The sequence below is a fragment of the Dermochelys coriacea genome, chromosome 9, assembly GCF_009764565.3.
Source record: "Dermochelys coriacea isolate rDerCor1 chromosome 9, rDerCor1.pri.v4, whole genome shotgun sequence".
NCBI lineage: Eukaryota > Metazoa > Chordata > Testudines > Dermochelyidae > Dermochelys > Dermochelys coriacea.
This window is the reverse complement of record NC_050076.1, coordinates 67,859,292-67,872,819: the sequence shown is the minus strand read 5'-3', so window position 1 is coordinate 67,872,819 and position 13,528 is coordinate 67,859,292. Positions and strand designations below refer to the sequence as shown.

At 36.0% G+C, this 13,528-nt stretch overlaps 1 protein-coding gene across 7 annotated transcripts in view; it reads left to right on the top strand.

Moving 5' to 3' along the window:
* The window catches only part of DIAPH2 (diaphanous related formin 2), an 835,399-nt gene that overhangs the window by 667,030 nt on the left and 154,841 nt on the right, over nucleotides 1–13,528 (top strand). For 2 of the 7 annotated variants that reach the window (XM_038415146.2, XM_038415149.2), the window contains 2 exons: nucleotides 6,775–6,870; nucleotides 7,419–8,029. In XM_038415146.2, coding sequence (XP_038271074.1) covers nucleotides 6,775–6,870; nucleotides 7,419–7,489 — 167 coding nt within the window. In that variant the 3' untranslated portion in view covers nucleotides 7,490–8,029. Of the gene's footprint in view, nucleotides 1–6,774; nucleotides 6,871–7,418; nucleotides 8,035–11,906; nucleotides 11,960–13,528 lie in introns of those variants that run through there. The other 5 variants (XM_043492689.1, XM_038415148.2, XM_043492690.1 and 2 more) reach the window with 5 other exon arrangements.

Here is a 13,528-nt window from a genome sequence, read left to right as displayed (position 1 = left end):
TGTAGTTGCTCGTGGAAAATGTACTAAATAAACATATTCTTTATCATCCTCAATTTCATCAGCCTTGTGATTTCCACCTTTACAACACATTAATCTAGGTTAATTTAGCAGTATATGGACTATGCTAAAATATATTGCTTTCTAAGTTGTAGAATCCTAGCCTCTACAAATACTTCAGATACATCCACAATATAATGCAAGTGCCACCTGTTCCAATAAATTATTATAAAAAAAGAAGATACTTTAATCCCTTTGCTCTGTCTCTGTGCTGGTTTAAATGTCAGATTCATATGGTTATTCATGTAAGTTTAGAAACCTGGTGTGCTTGATGAGCACAACTTCTGATCTACATTAATTTCTTGCACTGTTCTTATCCAAATTATGATAACCTAGAAATGACTATCACACATGTGGTGGAACAAAATGTTTTGCATCTTTACACCTGCTGTGTTGCATAGCTGTGAACTGGAAAATGCCACATTAGGAAGATATTTAAAATATTGAAACAGTAGATTGGTATGTTTAGCCTTAGTGAGAAGAGCTCAGAGGAGGTAGTTATACATACCGAGAGAGAGATCCCTTAGCAGTAACACAACATTTATATAAAAGTGTTTTAAACATTTAGCCTTTCATTTGTATTTCTGTTGATTTTTACATTTAAAAAAGAAAGATTTAAGTAGTGATATGCAAGAGCAATCTCTTCACTGTTGATATGATCAGTATAAAAGCAAAATTAAATAAACATTATTTTTTTAATTTAAACAGTAAAAAAAATAAAACCAGGATTAAATGTTGTCCTTGATTTCCAGCTACCATTGGTAAGGAGCAAAATATAAGGAACAACAGTCTAAGTTTGAGGACAGATTATCTGGCATTAGGATGGTAATGATTTCTCTATATATTTAAACGCTTCCAGAAAGACATGCTTCCGTTTAGTTTAGTTTAGTTTTGTTTCCATCTGATCTGCTTCACTCGCTGACTTACCATATTATATTAGCTGTAGCTGTAGGTTGCTACATAGTTGGACAACAGTTTAATGGATTCATTGTAATGTTTCAGATCCAGTTGTTATATGAAGAAAATGTAAGATCATCCCTCACGCGCACCATCAGATAGTTTCTTAAAGGATATTTGGTTTGATAAGTATAATGAACAAGCAGCTATGTTCCCTTTATAAGAAAGTATATAACTGTTATATGTTCACGTTTGTAGAAGAAAGTATTAAAAAAGTTTATTCAATGGAAAACTTAAGCCTCCTTTTCCATTATGTGTTCAAGAATCACAGAAATAGACTGCTTTCTATAATGTATGCAACAACTTAAGTTGAGGAAAACAATTGGTTTGGTAACTCATTGGGTTTTTTCTCCCAGCCCAATTCATCCTTTTGTTGCATACTAATCACAAACTTCCTGGAACATTTTTGGTGAATTCTACCCTCTGAAACAATTCTTATCAAGCAAATTCTAGCATCTCAGGTGAAAACTGCTGGTTGAGGTATCTTGAGCATAGCCTCTATTCACAACAGATTTTTCCCAGTTTTGTGATGGACTGTTTAATAACTGGTTTTGGTATCAGTCCTAATGGTTGAGTCAACTGGATGGATTTCTCTTATTCGTGCTGTCTCTGTGCTCCTTCACACTCCTGTCCAACCTCTTTTTTTTTTTTCATTCTGGTCATAGGTTGTGTGCTCTACAAAATCTTTGCTCCAATGTCTGGTTCCTCTCAAATTGTGGCTTAGTTGCTTTGCAGTTCTACCTTCTGTATATGTGTTTGCTTCTGTAATATGCAGCGGAATTTTGTACAAGTTTTAATGGACCTGATATAGGAAGCTATTTACACATGTGCCTTACTTTCAACATGTTGAGTACAATGGGAAAACTCCTATGCTTAAAGTTAGTCATGTACTTAAGTAACTTTACTTCCTGAATCATGGCCTGTAGGTATTTGTTAAAAGTAAAACTGAATTTCCATGAAGATATATGGGCACTAAGGGTTACTCTCTCGATTCCGTAATTTACACTGTCCAGATTAATCTAATCATTTATTTCAGGTTCAAAACTATATCTTTTCTTTTCTTTTTTTCTTTTACTGGATAGGAGCAAATCAGCAAAGATTCATTCCAAAACACTTTCTTCCTTCATGATAGCAGAGAGCTCTATTCACCTCTCTCTGAATGGCTGTCATAATCTTTTCCACAGACTTCTTTTTCAGAGAAACTGTACTTGTCTGGTAGTGCGATTTCTAACTCCACTGATTTTAAGGCTGCAATATTCTTCATTTGGCAAGTAAATCATTAAGTAATGATTCAACAGCTCAGGTGGCTTGGCTGTTGGACCATGTGAGCTGAGTTTCTGAAAGCTCCAGGTAATCCACTCTGCCCTCTGCCAATACCACGCAATACTTTGAGAATTCAGAATTTATTTCATTGTAATAATTGATACCATGTTTGATATATTGGTTAAATATTGAGTCATCATGACTTAATTATGTACTTATATAATACTGCCTACATAACCTGTCTTTGTCAAAATAGTATGTAAAGCCGTGCATTTGAGAACTTTGAATTGCATATTATTTACTGAATAATCAACTCCTACTGCAATACTGATGTGACTACTCAGCTGGCTCTGCCAGTCAGATGACACAAATTTGAGCAGCCTAGAGAAACTAACCGAATGTATCCATTGGAGCAGATTTGTGAGTGGTGGTGTGCTGGATCTATGTGGTTCGAAGGCATTAAAAAAGTTATGACCTATTTCTTGATACCATGCAACAAGCAGGGAGCTATTGGATTATAATGTGGAGTTCTTGTATTGTTTGAGTATAATTAAATACTAGTTACTAATACTGTATATTGCATTTACTGGCAGCTTCAGTTGGTGGATAGCATCTGCCTGCTGGAGGGTTTTATTGATTTTGAAATTGTCACTTCTGTTTGAGGGCATGTGCTGTTTGAATTATAAGACATAATTAATTTCTTCAAAATACAAAATATTTATTCAGTTCACCTGCACTCCATGTAAGCGTAGACATACAACACCTGCTCATTACTAAAATTGATTATTTTTACTAAAAACAAATATGTGATTAAAATATTAGAAATTATTACTGACCAAGTGGACATGCTTTGAGCTGTCTTGGTTTGGGCATAGCAACACTGAAGTACTTCCTTGTGCAAGAAGATCTGTGTCTTTAATATCCCCTTCAGTCTCATGTCTGACTGTACAAAGGCATTTTGACCACAAATGAGATTACACAGACTACAGATGACCCAGTTATTGTAGTTTTGTGTATTATTTACCATAATGCTACATATGTTTGCGCTAACGTTATACTACATGCACGCCCTTTTTTGTAATGGGGCTGTAATGATAAAATAATCAAATGCATATATGTCTTCTGCAGTAAACCTTTTATTTGTATTCTTGAAGTTGGGTTACACATAAAAATAACGGCAGCCAAGTTTTGAAATACATCATTTTTATTAAACTGTGGCTAAAAAAACCTGAATGTAAAATCTGCTAAGAGTAGAGGTGGGCATGAATCAAAACTCCTGTTCTGAACAGCCCCAAGCTTTAGTCTCTAAGGTGCCACAAGTGCTGCTGTTCTTTTTGCGGATACAGACTAACACGGCTGCTACTCTAGAACTTGTGGTGTATATCTAAACTTAGCAGACCAACCTCTGTGCTACTTCAGCATATCTGTAAACAATGACATTTGCAAAGTGATTTTGTCCTTAACACTTGTGGAATAAGACACAGGACAGTGACGTGGTTTAAATAAGGTTGCAACTTTATTAGCTTTAAATAACCAATTAGCATCAGAATGGGACAGATCACTCCCAAGCTACTTAGCAGGTGCAAGTCCTATCCAGTTCAGTTTTCCAGTATTGGATAACTCAACAGTTGTGGGCCCCACAAAGCAATCATTCGGCTGTTAGGGGAACAGACAAAATGTGGCTTTCAGGTGTGAACCATTTCCCTGCTCTAATTATACCAACTCCTCACACTCCCTGCAACAGTTAGGCAATTGCAGGGCAGTATAGACATGCTTTTTATCTTCATTGCCCAGGACCAATCAGGATCCTCACAACAAGTAATCAATGGGATCTAAAAGGCCAGAAAACAGGGACCCCTCAGATTCTAGCTCTTCCCAGCATGATGTTGCAGGGAGAGAAGTTTCACACACATGTTCTCTAATACCCCCTTCCCTCCTGGTTCCAGATCTTCACCAAGAAAGAAATGGTAAACTGAGAAGCTGCTGCCTCATTCCTTAAGGCCAGGTCAAATTCCCACCCCATTAATGTTCTTGCCATTTGGGAAGAAAGAAATGAAATAATTATTTTTGTTTCTTATAAAATACCTGCACTAGATAGTGGTTTTTCAACTTCATTAAACTTGAGATTTTCCTTTTACAAGTTTCTGTGCCTTTGCGGGTGGTGTAGAACAAATTAAATATATTACCAAAGATCTTTTTATTTTTTTACCTGGTACATAAGCAAAAGCTGCTAGGGAGGTCTGAAATTCCATTCTAACCATCCTCATCACTTTTAGATGAAGATCAACCCGAAGTGGAGCTTCCTATCCAATTCCCTGTTAGTCACTTGAGAACTTCTGGTTCAGATAAAATTTAATTAAGATCTGAACCCAACCCAAGGTCTGCTTTTGCAAAACTAAAATGTGATTGACAAAATTCTGAAAAACATAGCCTCTGTAGTCGATGTCTAGTGTTATATAGTTGTTTACTTTGATATTCCGTATTTTTTTTTTGTTTTTAGCTGCCACCTTTAGTCCTAAAGGTAGGACAGTGGCACCCACTGTAAAGTAGTGGAAGTTTGTATAAAGGTATGTGAGATGTTAAAGGTGTTATTAGATTGTTTCTGTACTTTTTTATTTTTATTTTTTTTAACTGGAAACAGTAGATTTTTTTCCAAAATGCATATTGATAACCACTGTGTTTATTAATTTTTGAACATAAGGTCTATAATAGAACAGCTAAATTTACATAAGAAGTGACCATATTCAGTCTGTGTTTGAAACTTGTACTGTATATTTTTGGTTCCATACTTTGATAAGCATGTGAGGCTAAATGTTTGCCATAATAGTTCATTCTCATTTTAATTTCTCTGAAATCTTTCTCTTTTGAACATAAATTCAATGCAGGAAAAACAACTAACAAAATCATGTAAGCAAAAACAACCACTTCCCCTTCACACACATACTTCTGATCTAAGTGGCACAAGGAGTAGTTCCATTGACATCAAGGGTTAAAGATTCACAAGGATAAAATAAGATCAGAATCTGGCCTGCTATTTTAGAGGCTTCTGTAGTTGCTTTTCTGGCTATGCTGCCTTCTGCATCCCGCCACACATAACTTACAAGTTTTCCACACCTACTGAATGCTAAATGTTTTCTATCACTTTGATTTACAATTTCAGTATACCATTTAACTTGCACTAATGTTTGTTGTCTACAAATATGAAAAAAGGACTGTTATGGGATTGGCATATTCTAACTTCGGGTCTGAATGTGGCCCAATTAATCTATATGTAGTAGTGAACCAAATTGAAGAACCATATGTAGCGGAAGAGTGCTATAAAACTAATGAGGGGGTGGGGGAGACAGAGATAATGTATCTTCTGACTGTGTCTTTCAGCATCCTATCATTTCTACATGATTCACAGACTAGAAATATTTACAAAGACACAAATCTCTCATGTAAACTAATTGTCTTCCTACAGTCCAGTGAGGTACTTAATATTCAGTTGTCAACAAAAAGTCCCAGAGATCCTAATAAAAATTCAACATCGCATTACTCTACCTGTTTACTCAGTCTAGTCAGCTTTTGAGATTTAGATCTTAACATATACACATGAACAAAACAAGAGACATGGTTCATTGATGCAGTTACAACTTATGGCAATCCTTGACCTGTTTTTCTTGCATTATTACATGCCACCATGGGCCCTTAATAACAGAACTAATTGAAACATGAAGAAATTTAAACACTCAAATGAATAACATAAAAATAAATTAATCATTTTTAGCCAATCTCCCATAATGCTCCGGGAACCAGGCAATTTAAGGCCTAATGGCTTGCCTCCCTGAATACGAACAAATGGGAGCAAGAAAGAAATGGCATTCTGTGTACTGAGTTCAGATACATGTCTAGCAATGAAGGCGTTTTTTTTATTCCTTCTCAAAGCTACCTGCTTGAAAGACCAAGGAGATCCCATGTGCAATTAGTGGGATTAGTGCAGTATAAATAGAATGAATAAATAAATAAATGGTAAGAAATGTGTTTATTTTATAGATCTCTGAGATAGAAGCAGACTGTTTTAAATGTTTGCAATATTAATACAATTGGTACTTATCCTCAAGTCACTATTTTTTATCAAACCTCTCCACATGCATTTATTCCATTAAATAGGGTCACTAGATTCTTGCTCAGGAATATCTTATAAGGTTCTTAACCATCAAGTAGCAGTCACGGATCAGCATTTATTTATTTGCATACTGAACATGTCATCAATAATACACAGGACAAGGTCTTTAAATTAAATTGAAAGAACAGTGAGGTTGTCATCAGTATTGCTTAATAGAGCATCATAAGCAAACTAGTCAGGAGTCTGTATGAAGTGTTCATTATGTTATACTATATATGAATTTAATTTAGAGGTTTTATGTAAATCTGACGTCAGTTTTGCTTTCTTTTTTTCATGCAATCTCACTTTAATTGCACTGAGATTAATTTTACTTTTTCCCCTGTTCACAGAGGGTGATGAGACAGGAGTGATGGATAATCTGCTCGAGGCCCTGCAGTCAGGGGCAGCCTTCCGGGATCGCAGGAAACGAACACCAAGAATTCAGGGTGAGTAAGACATTTTCTAGTAGATTTCTGGTTATGGAGAGAGGGGAATCTAGTGTTCCAAATAAGGGTATGAGGGGAAAAGTCTTTCCAAGGCTTTTAAGAGCTTTCATTGAAAGTTGGTCTTTCACTTCTAGTGTGAAATCTCAGCAGGTTTATAGCTGTGTGATCACAATTTTAAACTTGGTAACTAATTATCTTCAGATAATTGTACACTCTGCAGAAAACTAGAACAAAGGTTCCCACTGTGTTTAATTTCACATTTTAAAAAATCATTGTTTTTTTAAAAGAGCATATGTGTATTTTATATCATTTAAACCCATCAGTATAATTAAACTATTTGTTGTAATTGGCACTAAGAAAGTCACAGTAACTTCTTACAGTAGTGGAGTGATGCATATGGCCGCTAGCTTTTCTCAGGTTCATGCTTATTGGGCTAGAAGCTGTAACCTTTATGGAGAGTAAAACTCAATTTATTATTAAAGCAGCTTCATTCTGTTGATTTACTAACATTCTGAAGGGATGTTTTTGAATGATTGTCCTCTGTACAGGTATTGGTTTTGAAGTGACTCAAGGAAGAGTGGAGCAAACCCATAACTTTTCAAACACACAAAATATATAAATTATTGTTACTTTGAATCTATCTCTTATTAAAATTTATGGCAACATACATTGTATTTTGTAATTTTCTAGTTTTATCTTGTCTTATAGCAAAAATAGTATTTTAATAAATCAGATTGTTTAAAATGACTTCTTTACGCACGGCAAAATCAAGCTCTTATGAGTCAGATCCATGCGGAGATTTTGGAAAAGAGGTATTAGTGGCAAATTGGGGAATACATCTTACCACTCCATGGTAAAAGAGTAAAATGAGCCCACGCTCACCCCATTAGTTCTGATCCTGCAGTTAGAGCCTATAGACAGACTTCTTGGGACTTACTTTTACATCCATACGTAATATATAACTTTTGGGGCTATCTGAGTGCAAGAATGCATTTTATCTCAAAGGAAGAGGTAGCCAGGAATATTACCACTGTTTTCTTCACATCCTATTCCTGACTGCCCACATAGGGCTTAGGACTTCAAATTACCACTACTGTTCTATTTTGCTCTGAACTATCAGTGCAAAACCATCATTGTCATTTTAGACTCAGCATAGTCTCCATGCAACTGAGTTAATAAGGCACAATGTGCCAACGTCTATCTGGTAGCAGTAAAAGTAATGGAATACAATAGTGATTTATTATTGTTTATAATTTGTCATAAACCTGATCTTAAAAAAAAGAATAAGAGTGAAATACTTGATGCACACACTATTCGCAAACTGTGCTACATTTTCAAAATCATCCATCCATCTGAGCAATATTTCTGTTCTCCCAATTAAAAGAAATAATATGAGCATGCCTGAGTAATTAATTTGTTATTTTTAAAATGGAAACAGGACAAAGTATGTTTCTGTTGTCTTTGATCTGAAAGCTTATAAATACAATGTGGTGCATGTCTGCAGTAAACTTGGTCAGAGTAGGCAATCTTAACGTAGTCTGTCAGATTTTTTTCTTTTTTGCTAACATTGGCTTTCCTTTCGTCTGTGATAGTCATAAGACTAGATGTAGAAATCTTGATTGATTCTGCCATCAGTGGTGAAAATTAATATATTAAATCCTGCCCACAGTAAAGTCTGTTGAACAATCAGGGAATCTTACAACCCGGCTACATAAATGAACACCGAATTTTCATAAGTGCATACTGTATTTTCTAATGGCACAGTGACGGGACAGTGCTTTTAGTTAAGGGTCCATATAAACTCCTCTGTTCAATAGCTCAGAACTTCCTCTAAAATATTCGCCTGTGGCTGAAATTTATGATGCCTCATTATTCTTTTTCTTTCTTAGAAAGTCTGTGTGTCAGATATGAAGCAGACATATAATAATATTATGAGTACTGCTACGTAATAGTTTTATGAACATGGTATGTGACCTGGTCAGTGAGGTCAAGTTATTGTATATTGGGGGTAATGGAATGTTTATTGTATATTTATAATGGCTGAATTCAACTGCTTGTGTATATGAAGGTGACACACTGGCTTCTCAGATAAGAACACTGAAGAGTACACTTATAGAATCATAGAAATGACTAGTTTCAGTCATGCTGTCTTCACTCTAATAAGTTGTTATTTTGGCAAAGCTTGGCACTTGAAAATGAAAAGAATGCTAAAGTGTTAGAGCCCTTCTCGAGGGAAAAGGGGGAAGGGGTGTCACTTGCCAAAAACTGTCTAGGGAGACAGGCTAACACAAAGAGAGATACTCTGTGAAGAGTGTCTAATGATTTGGGCTATTCCAGAGCCATGAAATGGTAAGCCTGAAGGAAAAGCTAAATATGCATACAGTCTGTTGTTGTTTTGAAGTTGTTTTCTCTGAAACACTTTTGTTCCAAATAAATAATACTTTGCTTTAAGGAAGCTGTTTGATTACTGTGTCACTGCCCCAGAGAGAACAGAATGGATATGTGAGATCTACTGAGGTAAATCATGGTTGATAGACAGGGAGGGGATTGCAACTCAGGGCCCAGTCTGAGAGAGTGAGAATTGCATGATTCCACTCTGAGAGACAGGTGACAGCTTGAGACCTAAAGGGGGCGGGGTGCATGTGGAGAGAACAGGAGGGGGATTAGAAATTCAGTTAGCCCAATAACTGGGGAAGTTTGTGCAAAATTGCTTCAGCCACTGTTTTTCAATCAGTCCCGCTCCTGCTATTCACAACCTATCCTGCACTCTCCCACTATTAGGCCAATTCCTCTGCCTTGTTTGAGGAAGTAAGCAAGGGTTTGAAGTTCTCAACCTTCATCCTGGAGACACATATGTGACTATGACTGTAATTTGTGACACAATGGCAGCACAAATTTATTTTTAAAAGATAGGGAGCCCTATTTGAGTGGAGGAGAGAAGTGAAAGCTCGGGAGATATAAAGACTCCCAATTATGGAGAGGTGTGAGAGAAGGATATAGCACTGGTGCAGAGAGATGAGAGCAGAATTTACCCAGCTCACTTCCCCTAACATAGACTCTTCTGTGTAGTTACCCCTCACTCCACCAGCAAACATAATCTTAGAGGTGCTGCTAGCCAATTGTGGGCTCTAAGAAGGAGTATTTTACACACACACACACACACACACAAGCAAGTAGGGGGCCCCCTTGAGCCGCTCAGGGCCCGAAGCAATTGCTTAGTCTGCTTATGCCTAGCACCAACTCCAATCTTGTCTTTAGTCTATCGGCTGTTTATCATTAAGTAGCTGTAGTGCCACTGTGGATGGAATATTGTGGGCTGCACTGTTCAGAAAGGATGTAGAAAAAAATAGGGAAAATACAAAAAGAGAACCAAATCTGGAAGAAATGTTAGAAGAGACAAAGGGAGCTTTTATAGTTTAAAAAGGAGAATATATGAAGATAGATACACGGGGACATCTTCAAGGAGTATAAATGAAGGAAGAGAATTAATCATAGACTCAAAGTTGATAGAACATTGAGCAATGACCTGAAAGGAGGGAAGTGTGGATAATAGGGAAAAGTTCTCAACAGCAAGAGCAATTGGTCAATGGAACAGGTACTCAAGAATAGATTCAGAATAAAATGTTAGTGGAATTGATGTTTCAAGCAGTTCAGCAAAATGCAAAGAATGAAACTGAATGAATCAAGTCTTCCTTTCTGGCATCTACTTTCCATGGTTATATTAGGAGTTTAACAAACTATTTACGCATACAATACTGGTGCAGCTCTGCATATGATGGTAGTCATCAGAAGTGGTTGCCAACTAATAACAGTTCAATAGCCTATGTAAAAGAACAAGCTGATCTTATTTCAGTCCCTAATAAACATTATATCATAAAATCAACTCACTGTTTGGCACCCTTGTCACTCTGTGCAGAAAGGCCAAGAACTGAATTACCCTTTTTCCCTAGAGTAAGTCTTTCCATAACAGTTTTCAGGCACAACAGCATAGCAGTGTGAAGGTGCATGCACTGGAACTGTCCCTACTGTACTTGCTGTATTGATAAAGAAAGTCCTTTATTTATCAAAGTTTTTAAGCTAGTACCTTTCGTGGCCAGTAAATTCACTTCTAGAAAAAGAGAGAGACAGAAAGGAATGGTGAAATTAACCTAAATCATCAGGTTCTTGAATTAAAACCCAATATGGTGTATAAAAGAATAAATAGCAGATGGGAAAGATACAGCACAATTTATTTTCACACATAAAGTAATTACATTGGCCATTCAGTACTCACTTTGAGATATTTCTAAGACAAAATACCATGTTTAGTTTCCAGTATAGCCCTCTTAAAGCTAATGCATTTGTTTCACTGTTCTTAAACTCACACCAGACCAATTCTATCAATTTCTTTGACCTCCAGATCACTTCTTTATAGCAGCCTTCATTTCCTTCTGATCTTCAAATTATCCCATAGATCTTACATAAAAATAATTTCAGTCTATGGTCAAGTATCGTTCAGATGCAGCACATCGACTAGAGATTTTACCCACTTACGAGTGAAGGTTTTTCATTATAAATTCTGTGTTCTGCTTCTGCATGGATTACTTCCCAGACATTAATAGTTTCTCATGTCAGGACCACTGACAATGGTCCTTGGCCTCTGACTCATTTTGCAGCTCCTCGAAGAACTGCTTTCCTATTTCTATATTAGCTCCTGGATCTTTTCAAAACTAATCTCAGAACTTATTTGCTTGATACTGATTTTTAATTTGCTTTCTTATTTCATTTATTAAGGGCAATGAGATTCTCATTTTGGGTGGCTCTACATAAGCACAGTGATTCACTGATTGATTAATCAGATCTAGGTTTGCATTACAAGAAGATAGAAGTTTAGGAATGCAATATACAGTGGAGTTGATGACATTTTTTGTCAACAACTGGAGAACAAATTGACTACAGACCGTTTTATGCCCTATTTATATGCAAAATGGTTCTAAGCAAGAACTGATGTTCTCTATAGAAATTTCAATCACTTCTTCTTGTCCCTTTTCCAACAGAATATAATCAGCTCTCGTGCATATTTCGTCAGCGATGATCTCTGCAGGACAGTGAGATATAGGGTCAATTCCATTTGACTGTTGTAAAGCATGAATTTAGCAGGCTGATTTTTGATATAAGAAATGGTGTAAAGATTAGCATAAGGAAAGAATATTCTGCAAGAAACTTCCTTTTGTGATGCCTATTTTCATGACAGAAATTCAGACATACTATTTGGCAACAAGCCAATATTCCCCTTTGACAAACCTACGGTTTAACAGTGATGGCGTAGATGTACCAATCCTTGCATATATGCCAGAAATATGATGAATAACCACATGTGACTGACATTCTTAGAACATTTGATGGTTCTTCTGACCAGAATCAATAGAGCATTCAACAGAATTTTATAATCCATTTTAATCTTGGTCTCTTGTGAGTCAAAAAAAAAATTCAGCTTTATTAGAAAATAATTAGTTACGACATTTTACATTCATTTTTATACATACATCATATATATAAGTAATATAGCAGGACATAACTGTCCTGGAATATGGCATTTCATCTTGTGGGTCTGAGTACCGTAGGCTGAATAGGTACAGTCCATATCCACAAATAGTTATTTGTTCAAATCAACTCTGTCTTTAAAATTCTCTTGCTTTTAAATCCATTTATTGTTGAGCTATTGCCACCTTTAATTTCATGCTGTGTTAAATTGAGCCAGCCTTGAAAAATTAAAAAATGTGCTCTGGGTATTATTTTGGGTAAATTCTATGGCCTGTGATATACCGGAAGTCAGACTAGATTATCACAATGGTTCTTTCTGGCCTTGGACTTTATGAATCTTTCAATAATAGGCTTTAAGACCTAAATTTTAGAAGATGATTAGTGATTTTGCATGACTCTGTTTTTTAGGGAGCCCCCAATTTGAAATTCCTTACAGGGGCATGGTTTCTCAGGAAGTGTTGAGCAGTACAGACCCTCTAAAAATCAGGAGGTATTAAGGTGTGTAAAATTGGCGTCCAAAAATGAAGGCACCCTAAATCATTAGTCACTTTTTAACATTTAGATCTAGATGTTCATTTTTAATATGATAAGGAAGGGGTCTCTCAAGTGTAGTCAACAAAAAGCTGAACTATATTAGGCTTGGAGGTGTCAATAATCTGATACTGTTAAGGACCTTATGAGATTCACAAACTAGTTTTTTTAATTGCTCCAGCACAGATTAGTTCCTTGAAAGTTATATGGAACAGCTATGCTTCTTTCTTTACAGTAACACTGATCTGTGTGTCAATTTTAGCTAAAACTAAAGATGGGCGTAACCATTTTTATGGGGAGCCTTTGAGTAAGTACAATGCCACCAAATAAGGAGAAACTATTTTACAAATGAAATAATAATAAAATTATTGGAGGACTCTTTTGTTCTGTACCCTTGGCTAGTACATTGTATCCTTTTTGTCCATCATTTGTTTGTAAGTTTATTGGGACAAGGAATAATGTCATCGTTTTTGTTTTCCAGCACCTAGCACAATAGGACCCTTGTCATTATTTGGGTCTTTGGGCAGTAACTCAACAAACAGTTTAATAATAAGCACTTTTACTGGAAGAATATAAAAACAAACATGTTGCATCACAACATCTT